Source organism: Pteropus medius, unplaced genomic scaffold (assembly GCF_902729225.1).
Source record: "Pteropus medius unplaced genomic scaffold, Ma_sr-lr_union100, whole genome shotgun sequence".
NCBI classification, from domain to species: domain Eukaryota; kingdom Metazoa; phylum Chordata; class Mammalia; order Chiroptera; family Pteropodidae; genus Pteropus; species Pteropus medius.
This window is the reverse complement of record NW_024349798.1, coordinates 1,676,275-1,702,696: the sequence shown is the minus strand read 5'-3', so window position 1 is coordinate 1,702,696 and position 26,422 is coordinate 1,676,275. Positions and strand designations below refer to the sequence as shown.

Sequence of the window (26,422 nt, the reverse complement as noted above, 5' to 3'; positions counted from 1 at the left end):
CCCCTCAGCTCCCAAAAAAAAGCCTGTTAGCCTGGAGCTGTTTAATCCTCAGTCCTTGGAGTATATGTACCCCTCCCCCCAAGGCCAGGCTGAGTTCTCAAGTGAAGTCCCCGCTGGGAGGAGAAGATTTGTGGGGTGTCCACAAGTGAGGGGGCCTGCAGTGTGTGTGGCCTTAGGGTAATGGCCAGGGATTTGGGTGTATGTCTTTGTCTGTGTGAGGGAAAGGGTGTATTTGAGAAAATGAGTGGAAATCCCTTATTTTCTCTGTGATTCCACTGCCCCCACCCAGGCCACAGTGGGGATCTTCACCCAGGCCATTATTGTGCTCCCTGCAGGACAAGGAGGGGGCAAGCCTTTCCAAAATGAGGCGCTGGTTTCTGGAGAGGGGAGGTAGTCTGGATGAAGAAGCCATTTCAGGTCAGGCACTTTTCTGTCCCCATGTGCCCTGAGAGCAGCAAACCCAAAGCCTTTCCTTTTGACCTCCAAAACACCCAGGGCCAAACCTCAGGTTAAGTCAATGTGTCCTAGACAACCAAGGGGGACCATTCTAGGTTTTCACTTTAGCTTTGAACCCTAGGCTCACAGGAAGAGGAGAGGCCCTGGGGATGCTGTACCCTGAAATTCTGGGTCAGAGATTCTGAGAAGTAGATGGACAGTGCCAAGGAAACACATTGTGGACTGCTAGGGTTTCCACCAGTCTCTTCCCTCTGAGCCCTCTGCAGGCAAGCAGTGATGCTGAGGAAGACAGGATTCTGGGTACAGGTAGCCACACCACGAGTTCCTTTGTTCATTTATTCATTCAACAAACCTTCAGCTAGTGTCTGTGAAGTACCAGGCACTGGAGTAAAAGTCCTTTTTCTCTCTTCATTCTGATCTCATTTCCTGATCTTTCCTGTTCATCAGACCCCTGGGCTGTTCTCAATTTCCCCAGGCCATGCTCAGTTGTACCTGTTGAGGTGGGCCTGGTCAGGCCCAGCTGACCAGTTCTGACCCCACACCTGAAGCACCTGATCCCTTGATCCCCATCCAGCTGCAGACTTGGGACCCCGAGCCTGGATGGCCAATTCCTCTTCTTCCCCCTTTCCAATACCAAGTGCCCCTACCCCCACCTGCTGCTGACATTGACCCAAGGGGGAGGATGTAACCAGCAGAAGAAAAGATTGGAGGTGCTTCTAGCCAGACCTCTGGCAGCTCTTCTTGCAAATTCAAGGACATTTGAGGCAACTCCCCTCATATGGGCTGTGGGGGAGCCAACTGCCCTGAAGACTGGGTGACCTTGGGCAAGCACGTGGCATCTCCCAGAGATAGTGACAGAGAAGGAGCCACTTACTCAGCTGGAGGAGCTGGTGTGGATTGCACTTGGGCCTTGAGAAGCATTCAGGTGTATCCCCTCCATCTCTGAAGGAGTTCATTTTCCACAGTGGCTTCCCAGGAGCCCAGAGCCTTGTCATATGACCCACGGGCAAGGGAGTGGAGTCTGAGGCTAAAGAGCAGAGATTTGAGTCATTGTGAAAGAATATCATCAAAAGGCCTGGGGGGACAGCAAGTAAAATCTCTCTTCCTCACTAACCTGCACTGGCTCCCTATTGAGTCTAGACTAAACTGCAGTCAAAGCCCTTTGCAGTGTGACCCTAAACCACCTCCCAAGTATCATCTCCCACTGCTCACACATCATCCTCTGCTTCACTTCTGGCTCATCTCCTCCATGTCCCCTAATTCCCTCCCTCCTTCCGCTATGTCCTGTTTCCTACCTGAAAAGCCCCACCATTGGATGGCTCAGGAGCAGCTCTCTGCCTCTACCTCCCGTTTTGATTTAACCTGGATTGGCATGGAGTGGAGAGCTGCATCGGGCTGGTTGATGGGTTAGTGGCTTGGAGACAGTGACACGTGTCTACATGTGCTGTGAGAGTTTGTCTCCACATCTAGACTCTGAGCTCCAGGAGACGGGACCAGATCTGTCTCATCCCCACTGCATTTGCTTTTGTTATAACGTATGGCACATATTGTAAAATACAGTTTCTAGACGCATTTTGTTAATACAAACTTTTTCTCATATTTGCATTTGTTGCCGATGCTAAAAAAAAAAATTTCACATACAAATATTGATTTTTTTGATCCCCTGAAAAAGCAAATGATGTCAAGCCCAGGCCAGAGCTAAAGAGTGACAGTGACAACCTTCTTTAGACAGGCCACCACCCTCCAGCCTGTCCAAGGCCCCACCTGACCTCTTCACTCATTGACATGACCTGCTGGCCCCTCCTATAGGCCTGGGGTGGAAGTCAGAAGGTGTTTGCTCTGCTGGTGACCTTTGTCTGTGTGTGTTTTACACAACATGTGTGTTCCCTGCCTCCCCCATGGCCAAGTTAGAACATGGCAGAGAGCAGCATCCCTCTGGGGTCTTTAAGGCTATGGTGAAGTGAACCTGAATTCCTCCCCCCAGAGCAACAACGGCCTGGTCTCACTTTCTACTCTTTGCCCTGTCTTATGCCCCCTTCCTTATGCTAGAAGGATTCAACCTCCAAAGACCTGTTTAAACTGTCTCACTTGCCCAGGAGCAAAAGTCCAAGGTCCTAGGCCCAGGTCTTGCTGAGGACTCTTGAGAGAGGACTACTCTCTGGGCCTCAATTTACCCATGTATCAGAGAGGAATTGGAAGCTATAAGCTTTCCCCTTGTTCTAACTTTCTAGGAGTGAGTCCAAGCTGCTCTAGTTTGGGTCTGGCAGGAGAGGTAGGGGCCTAGATGCAGAAGTCACTCAAAAATATTGACATTCCCTAAACATTAATGAAACCAGTGAGTGTTGCCAAATAGCTAGCCGGGCCAGGGGCTAGCACTGGGCCATTCGGCATGGCCCTTGGAGACAATGTGCCGTTTTCCAGGATGAAGGCCCAGGATTGAAGGAGGTGGCAGAGCACCATAATTGAGAGTACATTCTCTGGACCCTGCCTAGGTTTGAATCCCACTTAGCTGCTCTGTGATCTTGGGCAAGTCATTAACCTCTCTGAGCTTTAGTTTACTCATGTGGAAAACAGAATACCAGGGTTATCATGGAGATTAAGTGAGCTAAAGCATGAAAAGGGCCTAAGACTGACAAGTGCTCGGTAACTATTGGCTCTTAGGGCATTGGCTAGTGGGAAGTTAAGCGTTAGTAACCACCTTGGTTTTCCTGTAGCTGATCTGGGGAGGCCATAGGGTTTCCGATGCTATCCCCGTGAAGGAGAAACGAGTGTTTTAGAGGCAGTACTGTACGGTGTTAAGAGCATGGAATCTATTCCTCCACGTGGTGGGGTGGGATGGGGTTCAAGCCTGAGGGTCTGTGAGGCACCTTCCAGAATCTTGACCTGTGCTCTGTCTGAGGGGTGGGAACTAGGGCAGCTTGGCCCTACCTAGTCCTTTAGTTGAGGCCCTCTTCCTTCCAGGCTTGACTTTCTAGGTACTCCGCCTGCCTAGCTTCTGTCCCCAGGCTTTCTGCCCCAGGTGGATGGGCCTCAGGCCAAAGTCTGGACCAGTATCTCCACTAGACCCGGAGTCTTCCCCACACTACCCCCTCCCTCCCCTACTCCCCTGGTTTCAGGGAGCCGTGGCAGTTAGACCTAGAGAGGCCAGTTAAAGACTCCTCCCCTCTCCTGTCCACCCACCTTCCCTTTTCCCTGCCACAGCTTGGCCACAGTCTGGAGAGGGGACAGGTCCAGACTCCAGCTCAGCCCCAACTTGGGGAGCCATGTAATATCAGGGTCGAAAGGAAGCAGGGAAGCATTTTTCAATGTCAAGTGCCCCATGTTGGGCACTGGCCATCACTTTCTCATTTAGTTCTAAGAACAGCATTAACCTAGAGCAAGGATTTGAGCCCAACTCTGTGAGCACCCAAAGGTTCTTGTGAAACTGGCATCAAACTGCCTGGGTTTGAATCCTACCTCTACTGTTTACTGGTATGTGACCTTGGACAAGGCCGTTGTCCTCTGTTCCTCAGTTTCTTCTGATGTAGAACAGACATAATAACTCCTCCTACTTCCTAGGGTTGTTTACTGGTAAAGCACTTGTAGCAGTGCCTGTTATTTAAGTGCTTGTTCTTATTACTTCTGCCACACCCTGCTGGGATATGCAAATGAGCTGGTCTGGCCAGCGGAAGTCACTGTGACGCCCCACCACACCAGCTGTTCCTCCTGTGGCTTTAGCTAGTCTTGGGAGAGGCAAGAGAATGTCCCAACTGCCTCCTGGTATTGGGATGGCCCTGAGGGGCACGGGTGGGAGATGCACAGATCAGGGCTGCTTCATCCTCCTGGTCAGGACCCACTGAGCCTGCAGAAATCCCTGCCCCAGAGCAGTTCCCCCGGTCTGTTGGCACCCCCCTCCCCCCAACCATAGTAGGGAGATCCTCCCATCCCAAGAGCTCAGGTGTCTCCAGGAGGAGCAGTGGGGCCTGCGGTTAAGATGGTTTAGGGGTAAAAAAAGTACAGTCTCTAGACCCTGCCTTGTGACTTTGTGCACGGTACTTAACCTCTCTGTGCCTCAGATCCCTCATCTACCAAAATGGTGTCTGATACTAGTACCTGCCTTATAGGGTCATAGTGAGAACTGACTGAGTGAATGTGTGTAAAGTGCTATAAATGGCTTTGAGTACCCACTAAGGGTTTGCTCTTAATATTAGTCCTCAAAAGCCCCTGAGCAGAAAGGGCACATTAGCACTACTTTTACAGGTTAAAAAAAAATGGAGGCTCAGGGTGAAGGTCTTCACTCAAGGTTCCATATCTAGGATTTAGGGAAGATTATACTTACTTTTCCATCATTCACACAGTTTTCAGGGCAAGTCCAGCCCGAAAAACCTGACAGGACCTAATCTGGGCTCCAGCTACAATCCTGGACATATCAGCTTTCCTGCCTCAACACCTCTGCTCACATGGTGTTATGGCAGGTGAGAGCCACAGCACAGAGGAATCTGCAGCCCAGGCCCATGGGACTCTCTCGAAAGCCTCTGAGGTTTCCCTCACCTCTTCCCTCAGACTCACTCCTAAGGCAGTGGTGGAATACTGCAAGGGGCTGGACTCTGAGTTTCTGACTGCGAGCTGGGTCAGGCCACGCTGTCTCTCTTCACTGCCCAGGGCCTGGCACATGGGTTGGCTTCAGGAAGGGTTTGCTCAGGTCCAGAGTTTGGAGTACATCTCACTCATAGTGAAAGGCAGGTCCTCACTGTGGCCTCCAAGGCCCTGCACACTGTCACCCCCTCCTTACCTCTACCCTCATCTCCTGCCCCGACTCATCCACTACTCTGAGCCATGCCGGCCACCTCACTATTCCCTGCACACCAGGCACAGTCCCACCTCCCCCCACCCTTCTCGATGGGAACTCTCCTGACCACCGTCCAGAACTTCATCTCCTAGCCCGGGCATTTCCTCACCTCTCCCTGCTTTATTTTTCCCTTTAGGGCTTCTTACTGTCTGACATACGTCTCTTACTTATCTTTATTATTGTCTGCCTCCAAACTAGAATATAAGCTCCTTGAGGGCAGGGCTGTTTCTGTGGCTCATGAATGTATCCCAGATCCAGGAACAGCACCAAGCAAATAGTAAGTGCTCAACAAATACTTATTGAATGTTCTGGAGCCACATCCTAGCTGTAACTCTGGATGTGTCACTTCCTCTTTCCTTCTGAGTCTCAGTTTCCTGAACTGCAAGGGATATACTGTAGTGGGAATAATAGCAGCTTCTCCTAAGATGCCTGTGAGGTTTAAACGAGTCAATATATATAAAGTACTTTGAGTGTTTCCTAAATGTTAGCTACTATTAATAATAACTTTAAACTGCACCATTATTATTCCTGTTTTACTGATGAGGAAATGAAGGCACAGAGAGAGTAGGTGACTTACTCCAAGCTTCATGGCTAGAAATGGTGGTGACCCAGTTCTACCCAGGAATGCCTGTATCTGGGCTCCAGGCTCATAAGCTAGGCTACATGCCCCATTCCATCCCTCTATAGGAGGTTGGGGAAGGGGGAAGAGGTGAGGGCTGTGGCTAGGGAAGGGCTTATATCTTCAGGGAGACTCTGCTCACCCAGCCATCTCTCTAGTGGCCACCACCTGTCTACTAGTGGACACCCATGCAAGGCCCCAGGCCCAGCAGCCAGTGGCAGGTGACTCCCATGTTCACCCTCCATGCCAGTTGAGACCTGAGTGCTGGGCTGCCCACCTCACCCAGGCAACAAGGCTGAGCCTCCAACAAGGCTGAGCCTCCTCCCATACCCACAGAGGCTGCCACAGGTAAGCCAGGAAGGGTGAGGCCCAGGGCTCCCACCTCTTCACAGGGCCTGCTGGGGAGGAGGGCCAAAGAGGCTGGAGAGCCTTTTCCAGCTCTGGGCACCAGCTGCAAACTGGCAGTGTCACAGGCTATTAATAACCGCCACGAATATGCCCCGAGGAAGGGGCACACTGCACTAGCTGGAGGGGGAGGCTGAGGCAGAGGTGGGAGCCAGAAGCTGAGCCTGACAGCAAGGGGACCCCGAGGCTACTCCAAGAATGTTGTTCCCAGTTTCTGCTGCTTGATCTCAGAAAAGTCCCAGCACTTCCTCTCAGTCTCTTGAGAAATTTAAGAGCTGGGTCACTTGACCTCTAAAGTCCTTTCTGGCTCAAGCGGGGTTCAAGGGCCACTGGAAAGGTATGTATGGATATATTGCCATTTATTTAACCAAACCTCTACTGATAGACACTTGAGTCTATCCAGCCTTTCCACCCTGGGGGCCTGGATTCTGATTCTGCAGCACTTCCTCCATCCCGGCTGTTTAGCCTCCTCAGGCCTCCTGTGGCCTTGCGTTTAGTACTGGGCCTGCCTGGGTGCTGTCCATTCCTGTGGTGCTGAAGACGACGAGACCAGAGGGGAGGCCTGGGCTATAACCAGAGACCAAGAGTAGAGAAGGGGAGATAGAGCAGAGGACGTTCAAGGTTCAGTCCCTAGCTCTTCCCCTCACCTTGAGGAAATTGCTTAACACCGCTGAGCTTCAGCATCCTTATCTCTAAATGGCAGCAGCAATATAAAGCATTGGCATATTGAGAAATCAGGTGATAATTTTTACTCTATAATTTTAGAGATAGTAAAGCATAGTCGTTAAGCTTTTGGACATGAGTGATAACACCTGAATTTGAATCCTGGTTCTGCCACTTACTGGACAATCCTGATCAAAAGACACGACCACCCTGTTCCTCAGTTTCCTCATCTATCAATTGGGATGAATAATAGGCCCTGTGTCATAGGATTAGATGAGTTAATTTATGTGCAGCAATTGGCACATGGCAGGGGTTCCCTAAATGTTAGCTATTATTATCACTTTCCTCTTTGTTCACAGTGACCAGTGTCACAGCCGCTCCCGTCTCTGCGATGCTTGGGGCTGGGGCTGTTAGAGGAGGCAGCACCTTTTCCTGCAAACACCCTGGCCTCTAGCCCAGACCTGCCACTGACTTCCTATGTAATTTTGAGCAAATCTCTGTTCTCTTCTGGCCATTAGCCTCCACATCTGTAAAATGGAGCTAATGATACCTCATACAGGATTCTGAGAAAATAGCTATGTGCCTGTAGGGTCACATTCAGGAAAGCCAAGATATAAAAAGTTACGACTTCCCAAACATGTAAAGAATTATTCACCCAGGATTTGTCACACCCTGACTAAGTGTTAGAAATAGCAAGATGATTAAGGCATGGGGCTTGCTTTCAAGAAGCTCTTGGATTTCTTGCTGAATTGTTATTCCCCTTCAAGGTTTATTTGGGTGCCACCTCTTCCAGGAAGCCACACTGATCCCCACCACCAGTGGCCTCCCTGGAAATGCTGGAGCACTGACCATTGACTTCATGGTTACCCGAGCCATTATTTTATTTGCTTTCCTGATTATGTAGGCTCATACTCTCTATACATTGCTCAGCCTACTCACCCCATGTCAGTACCTAGCATAGTTCCTGGGTTTGAGGAGATATGCTCATCTGCAATCTTTAGGTTGCAAGTTACAAAAACTCAAACCAGCTTAAGCCAAAAGGGAAATGCTTTGATTCATGAAAGAAACATTCAGGAGTATAATTGGCTTTAGGCATACCTGACTCAGGTGCTCAGAGCCATCAGAAATCTCTGTCTTTCAGGTCTGCTTATCTCTTTATTGCTTCATTCACAGACAGGCTCTCCCCTCCTGGCAGCAAAGCCAGCCCTCAGCAGCTCCAGGCCTGTGTTCTTCAGCCTTGCAGACCAGGGGTCAGAAGGCATCTCTTTCCTGATAGCTACAGCAAAAGTCCTAAGGCTAGATCTCAGTGGATCACCTTTGGTCACCTGTTCATTCCTGAACCAGTCACAGTGACCTGGTGGATGGGATGGATTCACTGGTTGGCCAGGCCTCGGTCAGGCCCGCCTCTAAAGCTGGGGTGGAGACAGCCCTACTGAACCACATGGGCAGAGAGAGGCCATTCTCTGAAGAAAAGGAAATTGGTTGGTGCTGAGCAGTAAAAACATTACAGGGCCATTCTAGAAACCACTGAAAATGTGTGAGCTAGACAAGAGTCTGGTCCCATCTACTCTTCAGAAAATTTATCTGACCACATGTATGGAGGGATTGGAGGGGAGGAACCTGGAGGCAGGCAAGGGGAGTGTGTGCAGGTATGCAGAGCTGACTCAGCCAGTCGGGCTAAAGAAAAGAAGCTCCAGCCCCTCACTTTATAGAGAAACAAAGTGAAGTGGGTGAGAGAGGGCAGAGGGTCTCCCTGTCCTCCTCACTCAGTACCTGAAATTCCATCTAGTGGCTGCTTTTCACAGGGACTTTTAATTACAATACAGACCCAAACAGCTGACCCACCCAACAATCATCCATTCAGTGGCATCCTTCCAGGTGAGGGCTTTGTTAAGGATACCTTTGGGATTTGCCTGTACTAAGGGATAGTATGGGTCCAGACACCTGATGAAGGGGACCTGGGCATGGGGACAGAGAATCTTAGTAAAAAAGGTCTGACTGACATCAGTTGGTCCAACCTTGCCCTTCGCTGATCACTGATTCGCCAACAGACAGACATCTAATGTCTGCATCTCAACCCACCCCACACCACTGACCCCCGTGATGGGGATGCACTTCCTCCCCGCTTCAACTGTAAGCCCTGTCTTACTTTGAGTTGCTATCTACCTGGGTCTGCCTTCAGCCTCAAAGGACACTGCGTGGGATCTGAAGCCCAATGGCGTGAGTTCAAATCCCAGCTGTGCTAATTATTAGCTCTTGAGCAAGTTACTTAGCTCATCTGTGCCTCAGTATCCCTTTCCATAAAATGGGGGTAATAATAGTAGTGCCTGCCTCCCAGACTTGTGGTTGTTAAATGATTTAATCCACAGTGTTAGCACAGCACCTGACATATGATAAATGCTCAATAAAAATTTGTCAGTATTATTACTCCTCCACAAGAGAGGATAAGGACAGGCCCCCTTCTCTTACAGGCTGGTCACCCTTCATCTACTCTTGTAACTTGATTCTTATTTGGTTGCCAGCATTACCACTATCGAGGTTACCTTCTCTGGCCACACTCCTGGCAGTCGGACACACTGAGGTTCAAACCTTAGTCTTCTGCTTACTCGCTATATAACCCTTGAATTAGGTAGCTCTAGCTTCTATGACAAATAAGCCCCTATATCTCAGCAGCCTAACACAGTAGAGGTTAACTTCTGGCTTAGGTAATATGCAGAGTGGGTAATCCTCATTGGCAGGTGGCCTCCCATAGCCTGGGACCCAGGCTCATCCTACCCTGGAGCTCTACCACCTTTTAGGGCCTTGGAGTCCTCTTCATCAAGCCAGTGTACCGAAGAGAGAAGAAACTACCCATTCTAAAAACCCAGCTTAGCAGTGACATATGTCATTTCTGTTCACATCCCATTGAGGAAACCAGTCATGGCCCCACCTGGTTACAAGGGAGGCGAGAAATGTAGTTCCCTGCTACAGCTGTCTTCAAGCAACAGCGCTGTGTTACAGAAAACAACAGTTTTTGTGGGCAGTTGGCTATCCTTTCAGTTACCACAGTGAATCATCAACCTCTTGGGCTCTGTTCATCTATAAAATAGAAAGCATCACACAATTGCGGCTATGGTTATACATCAAGCTGTTTTTAAGAAATAGAAAGTATATTGCCCCCACTTCTCAGGGTCTTTGTGAGGACTCAGTGATTGACGTTTTGCCAAGCTGGCACTGTATATGTGAAGGACAGGGGGTTCCAAAGTAGGCCCAAGTTGGCTTATGTATTTGGTGTAGTTTTCATCAGAGGCCCAGCTCGAGCCGCCTGCCAACAGGAAGTCATAGGTGGTTCAGTCTCGCTTTTTGCTTGGGAAACTCTCCCAACTTCTATGGCCCTCCCACCCTATGGTGGAAGACCCCCCCACAGGGCCAGAGACTAGTCAGAGCCATGCCTGCTGCCATGAATAGGGGTGACACCCTCCTGCCTTTAGCAACAGATAGAAAACCGAGGGCCTCCCTTGGGGCCAGCAAGGACATACATTTGAGTGTGGATAGATGCAGTGCCAACTACACGGGGCCGGCCACGGGCCTCACTGCCTGGTGCTGGGAAGGTCACAGCCATCAAGCTCACAGCTGTTCCTCAGAGCAGAGGCAGTGACAATGATGAAGGTAAAACACTTTTAGATCAAGTTCCCTGCCGAGGCCAGCCAGTCAAATGCCTTCAACTACTCTGAGGCAGATGTGTTTAACTTCATTCTGGGCTTGAGTCCCCATCCAAAGAAAGGAAATGGTCCCTACCGCCTGGACTGTTATGAGGATTAAATGAGTTAATACATATGAAGTACCTAGACCAGTGCCTGGCACCCAGTCACCTCTCAGCAGGAGCTGAATGAGTACATGCACATTTTTGGCTGAGGCTGTGCCCTCTTCTGGGCCTCAGTTTCCCCACTTAGGTACTGAGGGATCTGGAGGAGATGGCCTAGCATTCTGACTAGGGAAAACAGTAGCTAAAAGTGCCAACTTTGGGGCCATCCCAGCGCTAGCTGTATGATACTTGGGCAAGTTATTTAGCTTCTGTGTCTCACTCTCACCCCTAAAGTAAGGATAATAATAATACCTACCCCACAGCTGTGGGGATGACATGAGTTCATCCTTAGAACAGAGCCTGACACGTAGTAAGTACAATTTAAGTGTTAGCTGTTGTCGTCATTATTATTATTATTTTCATCATACAGATATAAAAACAGGCCCAGAGAAGAGACGTGACTTGCTCAAGGTCACCCAGCTAAAAAGTAGTGCACATTAGACTCAAGGCCCATGCTGTTTCCATTGTTCTCCACTGTGCCTCCTAAGTCACATGCATCGTAACTGGGTCAGAGGCAGTGGGGACCCGGGGGGATGACGCAGCAGCAGGGACCGTGTGCGGATTAATTCCTTGTCTCTTGCCGACACCTTGCAGAGAACGAGCCTAAAGAGAAAGGGAGGTGGGGAAGGGGCACAGGGATGATCCCCAAACTGACCCTGGGAACCAGGGGAAAAGATAAGGGAAAGTGGCTATCATGTAGCCCCAGCCCCTGGGGAGCTCATAGCCTGTTGATGGGGACAGAGAACAGCTGAGACCCCACCACCACCACCAAGATATTCAACAGGGGCCTGAGAGACAGGAATCGGCACCTGGGGCAGCAAGGAAGGCTTCCTGGAGGAGTGGAACCTAAGGATAACGAGACCCAGGAGCTGGGATATAGGGAGGGAGAGAGGTGTTAAAGCTATAGAGAGGCAGTTCAGGGCAGTGGTCAGTGCATGAGCTGAACCTGGGGTTAGGGGGCAAATGGGCCTAAACCCACCTCTCTGTGGCTGTGCCTCTGACCCAGCCCGATGCCTACCCAAGGCAATTCTGAGGCCAAAGTAACAGGGAGGAGCCAGGCACCAACCTGGGGGAGGGAGGAAAGGGGTTTCTAGCAACTTGGGGCCAAAGCCCAAAGTGGGAGCATTGCACATGTGTACACATGCCTACACACACGTGGCCCACCCACCTCAGGAAACCTAAGGAGGGAGTCCACACACATCAGAAGTAAGTAGCAGAGCAGCCCAGCATGTCTCCCTGGTAGGCTCATCAACACCTGTTGGGGAGAGCCCCACACTCTCTACAGAAGGCCCAAGGACGCTGGCACACAGCCTTCATGTTCCCTGCTGCATCGAAGCCATCTCCCTGGCTCTCGGGATCCTCTCTACCCAGACAGTGGGTGGACATTTGACAGGGGTGGGGAGAGGGGACCCCTTCCAACCCTGAAACCGGAGAAGACTATAGTGGGGAGATGTCACCCACTTTTGCCCAGCTGGTGGCTGCAGAGACTTGATATGATGCCATGGCGCGACTAGGTCTCTGTGAACCTGCCACCATCCTTCCCTCTAGGGGTCTGTGTAATGGGCTAGAGATACTGAAGGCATTCACGTGACATAGGTGATGCCTGGTATATATCCTCTCTTGAATGACCTAGGAGAGGAAAAGCAGTAGGCAGGGAAGGTTCTATCAGAACAGGCTCGTTCATGAATGGAGGGGAAGGGGGCTGAATGGAGGAGCAGGATCCTGAGGAAGCAGAAGGGGCGGGAGCCGAGCTGAGGAAGGGAGGAGGGCTCCCTGCTCCCGCAGCCAGCTGGGAGGACGTACAGATGGAGCTCCGTTTGGGGCTGGGTGGGAGGCCAGGAAGTTCCCTCCTGATGTTCCTTCTCTCCCTGTGAAGTGGGAGGCTGGGTCGTGCAGAGACGGAGGAGAGCAGAGGAGGAAGGGAGTGTTTGGGTCTGGAGGGGGAGAAGCTCGTGGACAGCTCACCCGACTCCCATCCTCTGGTCATGCTCCGCCAGAGAGAATGCAGATCATACTAATGAGAACACACCCACACCTGACAGTGACAGCACTTACTGTGGGCCAGGTGCCAACCACATCATGTCTGTTAGCTCAATCTTCACAACAGCCCAGAGGGAGAAGCTACTCATATCCTTTTTAATAGATGGAAAACTGAGTCCCAGAGATGAAGTAACTTGCCCAAAGCCAGCTAGCAGGTGACAGAGCTGAGTTTCAAACCCAAGTGATCTGGCTCCAAGTCTGTGCTTTTCTCAGAGTCATGGGGTGCTCTTGCAGGAGGTAGCTGCTGAAAATGCTGGATGATACACCTAGGACCGGAGGTAGAGGGATTGAAGTGATGGCAGAAGAGGCGCACCAGGAGGCAGGCTCCAGAGGTCAACTTGCAGAGGATTCAGTGCTGGCCTCTCCTGCTGGTGCGCATACAAGCACAAGTGCTCGCGCACACCTGCTCCTGGAGGCTCAGCTCTCAGTCTAACCCTCTCCACATCAGACAAGAAATGCAGGCCCCAGGCCCAGACTCTCCTCACTGCAACGCTCTATCCTCCACCACCTGGAGGCAAACTCAGTACTTCTGAGTGGTGGGTACACACAGGAAGCCCCCTCCCCAGCTTGCGCGGACACTGAAAGGATCAGTCAGGCTGTAAATGTGGAGTCTAGGGGTGGAGGGCTGAGTCTTTGTAGGACAGGTGCTCTGTCTTTGTGTCCGAGGGCCTGGGTTGTGTCCTGAGACAATAGCTATGGTTGTGTGTGCCTGAGCGGGGTTCTGTTGTACGTGGTGACCATATGTGCACCATCCTGCCAGTTTTCTGAGACTGCACGGCTGACGTATTTGATACTGTGCTCTCTGCCCTCAGACCTCACCTTCCCCACCCCCTGCCTTATTTTTTCTACAGCCCATATCACCTTTTCTCATAATATATAATTCATGTGTTCACTATGTTTATTATCCTTCTCCCCTAGAATGTAAGTCCCATGAGGCAGGATTCTTGTTTGTTCGGTTCTGTCCCCAGGGCTCTGAACAGTACCTGGCCAACAGCAGGTGCTGATCAGTACCTGTGAATGGGAGCACTCTTGTGGAGTCGATCTATGGCATGTCTTTGTGTCATTATCATCCCTGACACTGTCTGGATGACAGCATGAGACAAACTGGTGGTACCCAAGTAGGGGCCAGGGGGCAGTGACTATCTCTGGAAGGTGTTGACACAACCTGGTCCTGAAGCTTTGGGGAAAGGTGATACAGCGAAGGTGCTTGTCGCCCCCTTGTGGTCGTCTTGGGCATGGCATCCTGCCTCAGCCCCCAGGGATCCTGGGAGCCGGGGAGGGAAGAAGTGGGTGAAGGAGGGGGCCCTGGCCTGATGTCACATTCCGTGCCACATCCCCCTCAACAGGGAGAAGATGAGCGTGGGTTGCCCAGAGCCAGAGCCACCTCGCTCCCTGCCCTGCTGTGGGCCAGGGAGCGCCCCTGGACTGGGTGCAAGCGTGCCCCTCCTCACTGAAGACATGCAGGCGCTGACCCTCCGGACACTAGCTGCTAGTGATGTCACCAAACACTACGAACTCGTCCGGGAGCTGGGCAAAGGCACCTATGGGAAGGTCGACCTGGTGGCCTACAAGGGCACAGGTGAGTGTCTGCAGGGTGGCTGGTTTTGAGGCTGGGTTAGGGACTTAGCCGCGGCTCCTGAGTGCTCTCTGCAGGGGCAGGAGTCTGAGCAGGGAGGCAGAGTCCAGGTCAAGAGGATGTGCCCTGAGCGGCGCAGGGAGGAGGAGACCAGGCAGATGGGTCAAAGGAGGCATTGGGGGCCATCCAAGGTGCCTTTGAGACAGCCAAGGGGATGCACTTAGGAACATCTGGAGTTCAGGAGATCAAGGTCAGGGCTGGCAGTGGTGTTTGGGGAATCACCAGCATATTGATGATAGCTGACCCCAGGGAGAAGGACAGAGCTGAGGAGGGGTCCTCCAGAATAGGGCACCATACTTAAAGGGGAATAGAAAACGACGCTATAAGGACAGTATGGCCATCTCCATTTCTCAGGTAAAGACATGGACCCAGAGAGACTCAGTCACTTGGCCAAGGTCATGCAGAAAGTTTGAGCTAGAATGAGACCCCAGTCATCAGCTTCAGAGCCTTCGCGCTTAACCACTGAGCTTGATGCCTTCCCCACGTTATAGGCCCACAGCAGTGTCCACTCAGCCAGTCAGTAATGGGGGCTGCATGAGCTCCCACACCTAAGGCAGGTGGCTCTGTGCCGACTAAGCAACAGGAGGAGCACTGGATATGGGGTCACCTGAGCTTTGCCACTTGCTTGCTGTGTGACCTCAGGCAAGTATCTTATGTTCTGTGTGCTTCGGTTTCCTCCTCTGTAAAATAGGGTAGCATTAACGCCCAGCTCATAGAGTCATTATGAGAAGTGAGTTGTGAGTGTGGATTGCTGAAGGTAAGGCCTGTGATGTGTAAATACTCTGGACACACAGGTGTGTGTCACACAGCTATGTACCAGATGGGTATAGGTGCCTGCCCAAGCACAGTCAGGGATATATGCCTTGCGGACTGTCACCTCTCATTGTCTAATTCCTTCTTATTCATTTGTCCTCTTAACAAACATTTGTTGAGCACGTACTGTGTGCCAGACCATTAGAGCCACTAGAGATGCAGCAGCGAACAAGACAAAGATCCTTGCACTCAGGAAGCTGTGTTCGAGTTAGGGGAGACAGAAGAGGCACATACAGATATAGTATTCACATATATCAGGAAGAAAATGAGAGAAGATGGGGGAAGCAGCAGGCCCTCCTTGAGGGCTGCAGGCCGAGTGCAAAAGACCCAGGTTGCACCCTGCCTTGCATGGCCTTCGGCAAGTGCTTTCACCTTGCTGGGTGTGTTTCCTACCCATAAGATGAGGATAGTCATGCCCACTGGGACCCCCATCGTGCCTTGTGGCTGGACAGGCTGTGCAGACAGGCATGGGTATGTGTCTGGTACAGGAGGGCATGGAAAGCGGGGCTTCACCACTCTTGCCCTGCCAGGCACGAAAATGGCGCTGAAGTTTGTGAATAAGAGTAAAACGAAGCTGAAGAACTTCCTGCGGGAGGTGAGCATCACCAACAGCCTCTCCTCCAGCCCCTTCATTATCAAGGTCTTTGACGTGGTGTTTGAGACCGAGGACTGCTACGTCTTCGCCCAGGAGTATGCGCCCGCCGGGGACCTGTTCGACATCATTCCTCCTCAGGTATTTGAGGTGGGGGCTGAGAGAGGGGAGATGGTCTTCCAGGTCCCCAGAGTGTGACAGCTGGGGAGGAGTCAGGCCACTCATTTAATGGATGAGTATTTAACGAACACCTACTGTAAATCTGTCACTGTTTGGAGGGCTGGGGATTCACACTTCACAAGACAAAGGTCTCGCTGTGGTGCTAGTCAGGGATACAGACTTGGCAATAAAGCAGATAAGAGACAGAGGAGCACTGGAAGGAAACGGCCAGAGTGATGGACGAAGTCCAGCAGCACCCTCTTCTGCAGCTGCACAGGACTGGGTGGGGGCGCAAAACAGGAGGCAGCGGGGCCTCCAGAGGCTTCCCAGAGGAGGCGCCCTGGAGTGGGGAGAGTGCCAGGAGGATTCCAGGCACTGGGCTTTGCAGTTGCCCCGTGCCAGGTATGAACCCGCTCCGCCGCCTGCTGGATAAGTGGCAAGGCCTCTTGGAACCTCAATATCCCTGTAAGGGAAAAGGGCATAATGGCAGCCGCCGTGAGGCGCTGTGAGGTAGTGCAGGATAGGGCACTTAACACGGCACCTGGAACATGGTAGGTACTCAGTACCCGGTCAGTCGCTGCAGTTATTGGGGAAAAGGGAAGGAGGGGAAAACCGCGGGGCGGGCCAGAAGAGGAGGCGGGGTTGCCCATGTGGCGTAGCGGGGCGCAGCTGGTGCTGGTGCTGGCCTTCAGTGCTGGTGTAGTGGCCCGAGAACCTGGGAGGCCAGCAAGGGGGCTGGAGATGGGGTCCCGGAGGCGGCAAGCACAGGCTGCTGCTGCTGGGGGGAGTGAATGGAAGAAGGACCGAGATGGGGGAGGGGCTGGCGGCCCTGAGTGCGCCCCGCTTCCCTGGCCCCAGGTTGGGCTCCCCGAGGACACGGTGAAGCGCTGCGTGCAGCAGCTGGGCCTGGCGCTGGACTTCATGCACGGGCGGCAGCTGGTGCACCGTGACATCAAGCCGGAGAACGTGCTGCTGTTTGACCGCGAGTGCCGCCGCGTGAAGCTGGCCGACTTCGGCATGACGCGCCGCGTCGGCTGCCGCGTGAAGCGAGTCAGCGGCACCATCCCGTACACGGCGCCCGAGGTGTGCCAGGCGGGCCGCGCCGATGGCCTGGCCGTGGACACGGGCGTGGACGTGTGGGCCTTCGGCGTGCTCATCTTCTGCGTGCTCACTGGCAACTTCCCATGGGAGGCAGCCTCTGGCGCCGACGCCTTCTTCGAGGAGTTCGTGCGCTGGCAGCGCGGCCGCCTGCCCGGGCTGCCGTCGCAGTGGCGCCGCTTCACGGAGCCGGCGCTGCGCATGTTCCAGCGGCTGCTGGCGCTGGAGCCCGAGCGGCGCGGCCCGGCCAAGGAGGTTTTCCGCTTCCTCAAGCACGAGCTCACATCTGAGCTGCGGCGCCGGCCCTCGCACCGCGCGCGCAAGCCCGCCGGGGACCGCCCGCCGCCCGCCGGGCCGCTACGCCTCGAGGCGCCTGGGCCTCTCAAGCGCACGGTGCTGACCGAGAGCAGCAGCGGCTCCCGACCCTCGCCCCCCGCCGTCGGGCCCGTACCCGTGCCGGTGCCCGTGCCCGACACCGGCCTGACCCCCCCGGGGCCCTCCAGCAGGACCGATGGCCGCCCGGACAAGAGCAAAGGGCAGGTGGTGCTGGCCACGGCCATCGAGATCTGCGTCTGAGCCACCCCGCCGCCCTCGGGCCGGGCGCTGTGCACGCAGCCGGGCAGAGCATCAGAGCTGCCCTGGGCCCACGCCAAGGCCGGGGTGGCGGCCGTGGCAACAGCGACCAGCCCCACGGTGGCAGGAGGGAGTAGTGGTAGACTAGGCAGGATGGAAGGCCTGGGTGCCCGTCCGTCCATCCGTCCGTAGGGCCGGCAAGATAGCCACCAAAAGGCCTCTGGCCCAGCCCGCAGGAGCCAAGCCCCACAAGACCCAAGGATTCAGAGGTACCCCTTGACACCAGGAGCAAGGGAGCTTGCAGGTGGACTCCCCAACACCTCCCTGAATGCTGGAGCCCTGACTAGTTACTCCTGGCCCTTTGCACCCCCTGGCAGACCATCCCACAGCCCCATTCCAGGTCCTACCCTCCTGCCCCCCTACACACCTTGGGCACAGAAAGGGACTGAAGTGGTGGGGAGAGAAGAGGCTTAAGGCCTCTGGGCACTGGCTAGGAGGAGGAAGATGAGCTGAGGGCAGAGTTTTGCTCAGCTGCATCCTGCCCCTTTCTTGGGAGGCTGGAGGGGAGAGGCCAGGCCCCCTGCAAAATGTAGCAAATGTCTGGACGTTGCAAAAGTGTGTGCAAGTGCATGCACTCGGGCACAGGCTCCAGGAATCTTGTGACTTCCTCCAAGCCATTTCCTTGGTGAGGACACGAATAAGAGGGCAGCTTGCCTTGGGCCACACAGCCGCTGAGAGGTAGAGCTCTGGCAGCCCTCCCCCTCCTCCCCAGGGGACAGAAGGGCTCCCAGGGCAAGGGCCTCAGCTCCCTGGCACCCCTGGGGCAAAGGTGTGAGTGCAAAGCCCACCTCAAGAACGAGCTCCCCTGCCGGCGGCACCTTCCCCATGGCCCAGGGAACCTCTCCAGTCCTCTCTGTCCTCGCTGCCCTGCCCAGACAGTGGCCTGGGCTTTGGCATGTGGCGAGGTTTCTGCTGGGGAATCTCCTGGGTTTCTGCCTTGGGCTGACCCCACATCTCCCACATTTCTAGTCCTGGAGTATACGGCTGTGGGCATGAGAACAGGGTGCCAAGGAGATGTGAGGGCGGTACATGTGTGCTGGGGGTGTGCAGCCTGAGCACTCCCGGAGTGCATATATGCATGCACATGTAGCCTTGTGTGCTGAGCGACTGTGTCCAGATGCCCAGTGACTCCGCTCTGCCCCAGGATTCTCACCAGGCAGCTGCCAGAGGGTGTCCCGGCCTGCTTTTCACCACACCCCTCAGGGAATCCGGCCAGGAGGCATTTGCAGGTTGGATCAGGCCCCTAGGCAACAAAGCAGAGGAGAGGAACCCAGCCTCACCCAGCGCTCCCTCGTGAGCCCCGCCCTCTCTGTGGAGGCCTGGGACCCGGCAATAACCTCAACATGGGTGAGGCTGCCCCCTCTGCCTGGCAGCACACCATCCACTGTCCTGGGCCCTACATGCCGGGGGCTCTCTGGGGTTCTAGGCTATTTGAGGGGCTCCTTTATGGGCCAGGCTGACCAGAGGGCACCCCAACTACCCTCTGGCCTGGAGCCCCCACCTCTTCATTCACCCCTCATTTCCACCGCGCAAAAGGGCTATAGGTCCCCCTGCCCTGCCTGGGTCCAGTTTACAAACAGGTAGCCCCAGAGCCTGGCCCCCTCTCCTTGGTGTGCCCACTCCTCTCAAGACCCACCTCTCCAGCAGGCATTGGGGCCCTCCACACGCCAGGTAAGTAGCAAACCCTTCCTCCCACCAAGGGCCAAGGCCCCCCCCCATCACTGCCCCGGCCCACCTGGAGCCCACCTGGGCACCTCTCCCAGCCGCAACTTCTCCTTTTGCCTTAGGCCTCTCAACATCCTGTTTCCTGCAATAACAAGGAAGCGAGATTCCAAGTAGATGTCCCTGTGCGTGCTCTTTCTCTGTTGAGATCCTTGTCTTAGTAGCTAGGATGTTAGAATTGGGAAGGGACTGTAGTTATGTAGCCCAGCCCTGTTTTCAGAGGCACACGGGGCAGTGACGGCCTGACGCAGAGGCAGGACCAGAACTGGGTCTCCTTCACTGTCAGGGCCCGGCTACTGCCACTGCTGCTGCCTACGCTGGTCGGGTTGGGACCCTTTGCCCCTTAGGGGAGGTGTTGGTAACAGATATTTACCTCAGTTTATGTCACTGTTGAAGAAAAGAAAAATAAATAGCAAAAAGTTAACACCGTAGACATGAAAACTTAGAAGACAAAAAAATTCACAAAAAAATCCCCTTGCAATTCTGTGAAGGTGTGTGTGTGTGTGTGTGTGTGTGTGCATGCATGCACATGCGCACGTGCATATATGTGTGTACACACATGTCTGTTCCACCCTGGGCAGGCCGGGATCTCTGTCCCAGCCTCTGTGCCCCCCACACTGCCCCCTGTCCTTCGGTGCTCCCCAGAGGCCCCTCTGAGCTGGCCTGTGGGGTGTGGGGAGCCCCCTTGGTGGGAGGCAGGGCCACAAGTTAACTGAAGGGTCTTCTACCCAGCCCCTGAGCAGAGCCCCAAGGCCACCAGTGCTCCCTGAGCCCCATGCTGTGGCCAGTGGGACGGTTGTGGCTGGCATCAGTGTCCAGGCCTGGCTCGGGGCCTGGGTGGAATCTCAACCCCAGCACCGTCATGTATCACCCCCTTGCCCCCACCATGTGTTTGTAAATACTTTGGCATCCTTTGGCCCCGAGGAGGTTTTTAAATGTGTTATTTACTTCTCTAATCATGACAATTGCTATAAAATAAAAGTTTAGAAAAATTACCACTCGGTGGCTGTCTTGTCTCAGATACAGGGTGGAAGGGGGGGTCACGAAATTGCTCTGGAAACTGAGAACTTGACAGATGTTCTAAGGTGGGATCTGCAGAGCCTGAGGGCAGCCACTCCTGGCCTCCTGTGACCTCTCAGACCTAGTAGGCTCAGAAGGGAACAAATACCCAGGTTCTGAGGAAGGGGTAGGGAGTTTTCCCGGCCTGGAGTCAAGCGTGAAGCCCTTCAGACTGGGCAGGAAAAAGAAGCAAGGGCCCAGAGGGACAGAGTAGGCCAGTTGATCCAGTCACCACTCAGCAGATACTTACTGAGCATGTTCTGTCTACCGGCTGCCTACTAAGGACCAGAGACGGCAATGAGCAGGACTCATGGGGCCCTGTCCTCTGGCAATCAGCAATCTAATGATGGAGCAGACGTTACCCACATATAAGGGTGTGTGCTGGGAAATTATGTAAGTCGGAACCTCATTGAGTTTGGAGGCATTGAGAGCTCCATGAAGATGGAGACCAGAGGATTCAGAGTTCTCTGGGCATCGGGCAGAGCGGGCAAGAAGAAGCCGAATGGGCAGTGGCTGCAGAGGCAACAGGCCAAGTGAAGCCCCTAAGCAAGGGAGCTGGGGCAGGCTGTAGAGTTTCATGATTCAACATTCATTAAGCAAATATTTATTAATCACCTACTTGTGTCAACAGAACCCTTCTGTTGGTTCTGCTTTCAAATACAGGCCTACCCAGAATCAGCAGTCTCACCGCCTGCACCCCCTGCTGGATGCAGTCAGCCCTTCCTTGCCTGCCTGTGGCAGTAGCTCCTCACTGGTGTCCCTGCTCCCTCTCGTGAGCCTGTTCAGGCTCTTCTCAGTACAGCAGCCAATCTTTTCACGGATAAGACTGGTCGATCTGTTCAAAGCCCTGCAATACTTCCTATTCCACCCAAATCAAAGCTGAAGTCCTTACAGTGGCTCCGAGGGCCTGGCCTCATCCCTTACTCCTCTCCCCTGTGCTGCCTCCCAGCCACATTGTTCCCTAAGACAGCTAAGCTCCTCTCACTCAGGGCCTATACCCTTGCCTTGAACCCTCCCTGATCTCCCCAAGCCCCCTCTCTCCCTTCAAGTCTCTGCTCAAATGTCAACTTCCTGAGTGCCCTACTTGGAGCAGAAAATCCCTTACCCCAAGCCCTCATCATCACTTGCAATACCATGTGTTTATGCTCCATCTCTCCCCACCAGAATGGAAGGGCCATAAAAACAGTCAGGGTTTGGCAAACTGCTACTCCCCTCCCCACCCCCATGCCTAGCACAGGCCTGGCACATCACAGGCCCTCCATAATGATTTGTCAAATGAATGAATGAATGCCCAATACTATTTAGGGGCCAAGGATACATCAATAAAGATAGTCTCTATCCCCTGAAGCTTGCTTTCTGAAGAGGAAAACAGACATTAAGTAGGTTACATAATTATCTATGAATTAGGGGTTGGTGGGTAAGTATGAGAGGGAAAAAAAATAAGGAGAAAAAAATCCAGCCAGACCAGATCAGAAGGCTAAGGAGTCCTACCTAAAAATTTGATTAAAACCCTATCATTTTAAAACACCTGCCACTTATCTGTTATGCTAAGGATGGATACCTGGAGGCAATAATCCCTTAACACAACACTGTAATGGATTGTTAAGGGGTGGAGGGAGGGAAAACCACAAATGCAAACAGCATCCCCGCTTCCCCTGCTTGCTGTGTAAGTGCCGCCTCTGTACCTCCCAGAGTGTTAAAGAAGTCCAGCGCTTATCACCAGGGGGCCTCAGTGTTCTGTTTCTGTTGCTTCTGCCTGCCACTCAGCATCACTGCTGATCTAACGCATCCCCTAGGGTGATAAAGCCAACATCCTGCCAGACCAGAGGAGCTTGACCTGAAGGGTTTCAGCCTCACCCACATTGTACTGGAACCAAACCAACCCCTGTAACCTCTAAGATCCTTCCATTTACCTGGATCACCTGCCCTTGATCATGGAGAGAGCCTCTTCGAGGAATCTTAGTGTCCTTTCCTGTCCATAGTCTTCAGTCTAGACTAACTCAGTCCATCAAAAGGGTACATTGAACTTCAAAAGAGAAGAGATTGTATTCTTGTCTTGATTACTTTTTTTTTCACCCAAGATGCCCCTTGAGCCCTATGCAAAATTTCCCAGCTCCTTACCAGTGACAGCTAAGCATGCCAAGACAAGTGGTACTAGAAGGGGCAGCCTCAAAGATCCCATTATACCCTTCACTCAGGGCAATAGATGCCTACTCAGCTTACATCACCGGGGGAAAGAGTCCCCAAACAGCGTCTCCCTTTCAAACATGTAAAGCCCTACTCATCTGTCTAGTACCTGGTTCAGGGTGGAAATGTAGGCGAAAGACGAGTAATTTAGAAGTATTTACTGGCAGCTGGGGGAGGAGAATGTTCATCGCCCGGGCTTGGGTTACTAGAGCTTTGCGGCATTGGAGAAATTTAGGGGTTTCCATTTGGTGACAAAGAAGGACAGCATACAGGAAGAATTAGGCTGTATAATTCACGTACTGTGTTGTATATGTGAAATTTGCAAAGAGAGTATATCTTAAGTGTTCTTACCACAAAAAAATTCCGACTGTGAGGTGATGGATACATACATGTATATCAAAACATCAAGTTGTACACCTTAAATATATTCAATTTTTATTTGTCCATTTTACTTCAATAAAGCTAAGAAGAAGAAAAAACCGTAGTAGGCTGGACACAGCCAGATTCAAGACAGTGAACACGGCTTGGGAATTCTCAGATCACGGAGGGGCCTGGTTGTCTTGAGGATGTGGTAAGGGGCTCGAGCCCTTCTATATGTTAAAGGAGAATGGAGGGTGCCTGCAGAAGGTGGAGGATTTGGGCTTATATTTAATTACAGTTGTGATAAGGGCCATAGGATGCCAAGAATAATATAAGGTGTAGTGGACATCTGCTATATTTCCTGTTCAGTACCACTCTCCCCCTCTTTGGGTGATAGCACCCCAAGTTTCCTTTTCATGTTTTTGACCCATGTGGTTCACGTGGAGCTGACTTCACCCCTTGGTTCCATGGGGTGACCATATGACCCAGCATATTCCATTTCCTGAGTTACAGAAATTGCCTCAGGCATGGATGTACAACCAAGGTTAGGCAGCTCCTGGCCTTTGTCTACATCTATTAGGGAAAAAAAAGTGTTCTCTTTTCATTAGAGTTGCTAAGCTTGTGGGATATAAGCCTGGACCTGTCGGTGGCCATCTTCGCCATAACTCAGGGAGATTCTGGCCAAGCATCAAACCTACACAGAGTGAATGAAGCAGAGCCAAGAAATGAGGAAAGATGGATTTCGATGACATTATTTGAGCACAAGGATCCATGACTGAAATTAGATCTAAATGGGTTTTGCAGTTACATTAGCCAATATATTCTCACAAATCCGTTTGAGGTTGATATCTATCACTTGCAGATAAAGGAGTTCTGACTGGTACCCAGAGAAACCTTATCTGTAAGATCACTAAAGACAACAGTACACATGAGGCCCTGCCCTATATATTTTGATCAACATAATTACTCCCGATCAACATAATTATTTGATCACTAGGAGCCACTGAGCCCTTCTAGACTAGATGCTCACTTCTGAGGCTGAGATTACCAGAGTCTTCATTAGTTCCAATTTGATCCCAAATAACAGAAAACTCAGTGTAGCCTGGTTGATTCAAAACCGATTTGAAAAAGAAAAATCCAGAAGTAGAACATCAGGTGCAGCTTAATGCAGAGGTTTCGATTTCATCACCAGGATGAGTTTCTTTCTCCGAAGGCTCTGCTTCTTCTGGGTAAACGTATTCCTGGACTTCTTCCTCTCTTCTTGTGGGGCAGGATAGCTGCCAGCCACCCCAACTTGCATCCTCTCAGAGTGATGCCCAGCAGGAAAAAGTGAGAGTCCCCTCACCATCCATCCTGTTCTGATTGGTGTTTGCACTGTGTTTAGTTGGTTCTGGATCTATTGCTGATCCAATCACCATAACCAGGGCAATGCAGTTCTCTGATTAGCCAAGGCTTATCACATGCTCCACTCCTGAGCTGGGGGTAGATCCCCACCCAAAGTACTTTACACAGAGGGGCTGTTCTGTGGAAAATCAGCTAAGGGTGCAGTGGATATATCATTTAGCCCCAACTCTTCACCCTTCCCTATACCCATGCCCTTTGCCATATTGTTTTGCAGTGCCCTCTCACCAGGAGCGACATGGCCTGCCCCTTCTCTTGAATCTAAAATAGGACAGTCAGTGGGATGTCAGCAGATGTGATGCAATCAGAGGCTCGAAATGGGGCTTGCACAGTGGTGTTTGTTGTCTCTTACCTTCTGCCATTGCCCTGAGACCACATGTTTGTTTCTTCTTCATGGACGGTGGATAACTGCTTTGTATTTTTCTGTTTTCCTTTTTTCTTTATCTACATACATATGTATTTTAGGACCTGGAGAGTATTGCAGTAGAGATCATTTTTAAGACTGTCCCTACCCTTCCACTGACAGGGACAAGGACCTCCTGCCATGTTCATACCATAGCTGATCACTTTAGGAGTGTTCCCAAGCTGTCCCAAGTTGGGCCAATTACAGCCTCCCCCTTAGAGATTTAGAACTGAGACTAAAAAGCCAGTCAATGTCTGATTAAATTAAAAATATGAGAACTTAGAAGTTGTGGGGCAGCTATGTTTAGTAATGGGCCTAGAGAAGCAAAGAAAATCAGTGTTAGTTAAACTGGTGTTGGCTGCTGTAACAGATTAAACCCCAAAATCTCTGTGGCTTAACATCACTGTTCATTACTACTTCACGTAAGTAAGCTGGTCTTCCACACGGTAATTCAAGGACCTAGATCTTGTGGCTGCTCCCCTGGGGCCTCAGCTGATGGGTGGCAAACAATACAGAGAGAAGAAAATATATGCATTCTCTTAAGCATCCTAGTCCCAGAAGTGGGACAAACCCTCCATTCACATTCCATTGGCAAGAACCGTACCTAACTACAAGGAATGCTGGGAAATACGTGCCCAAGAAGAAAAGAAACCGTATTTCTTTGCCACAGTAGGACTGACAAAGAAAAGCGAGAGGAAAGGCAAGAGACAATCATGAAGATAACTGGCTGGGTACTTAGCAATTTTCTGGTTCCAAATTTCTACCCACATGAGGCCTGACTTCTATCCTTGGATTTCATGACGTAGTCTGGGCCCTCAAAATATATCTATGTATTTTTTAAAATAAATTTATTTATTTATTTTAATTGGTTCCAAGTAAATATATCTATGTTTTTGCCTTACACTAATGTGGATTGGTTTTCTGTCACAACCAAAAGGGACCTAAGACACATGTTTACCATTTTGCATCTTGCTTTTGTTTCTCACTCAACGTCTCATAAACATTTTCTAAGGTGGCTGTAGAAGCTGCCTCATAATCATCACTTCAATGGCCTGACAACGTCCTCCTGAGTGGATCTCCCCTAAGTTACTTAACCATCTTCTTACTATTAGTTACTTAAGTTACTTCTAATTTTTCACTATTAAAAAGGGCCCTAGAGTGAAATTCTTCATAGTTTTGTCTTTCTTTGGATTAGCTCTTTAGGATAAATACCCAGAAGTGCAATTTCTAGGTCAACTGGCATGAACATTTGTATGGTTCTTTACAGATGTAGCCAAATTGTTTTCTATAGAGTTGTACCTACCTCTTTGGAGGGCAATCTGGCAGTTATATTTTAAAATGCATGACTCTTGCAAAAATCTTGGCTCCTATAAGATACCAGAGAACTGAGGGGAGGCTTAGGTTCCTGGAATATGAGGGTCATATGTCTGTATCTTGGTCCTACAGTCCTAGAAGGATTCAGAAATGCCCTCTCTTCCAACTGCAGACCTGATGCCCTGAGCCA

General features: G+C 51.8%; 1 protein-coding gene across 3 annotated transcripts in view; it reads left to right on the top strand.

Annotated features, from left to right (window-relative positions):
- Positions 1–20,503, top strand: part of SBK1 (SH3 domain binding kinase 1) — a 44,731-nt gene extending 24,228 nt beyond the window's left edge. Inside the window, exons 1-4 of one of the 3 annotated variants that reach the window (XM_039884671.1) lie at positions 10–417; positions 14,202–14,434; positions 15,835–16,037; positions 16,914–20,503. In XM_039884671.1, the coding sequence (XP_039740605.1) occupies positions 14,209–14,434; positions 15,835–16,037; positions 16,914–17,729 (1,245 nt within the window). In that variant the 5' untranslated portion in view covers positions 10–417; positions 14,202–14,208 and the 3' untranslated portion in view covers positions 17,730–20,503. Of the gene's footprint in view, positions 1–6; positions 3,349–14,201; positions 14,435–15,834; positions 16,038–16,913 lie in introns of those variants that run through there. The other 2 variants (XM_039884672.1, XM_039884673.1) reach the window with 2 other exon arrangements.
- The last annotated feature ends 5,919 nt before the right edge of the window (positions 20,504–26,422 follow it).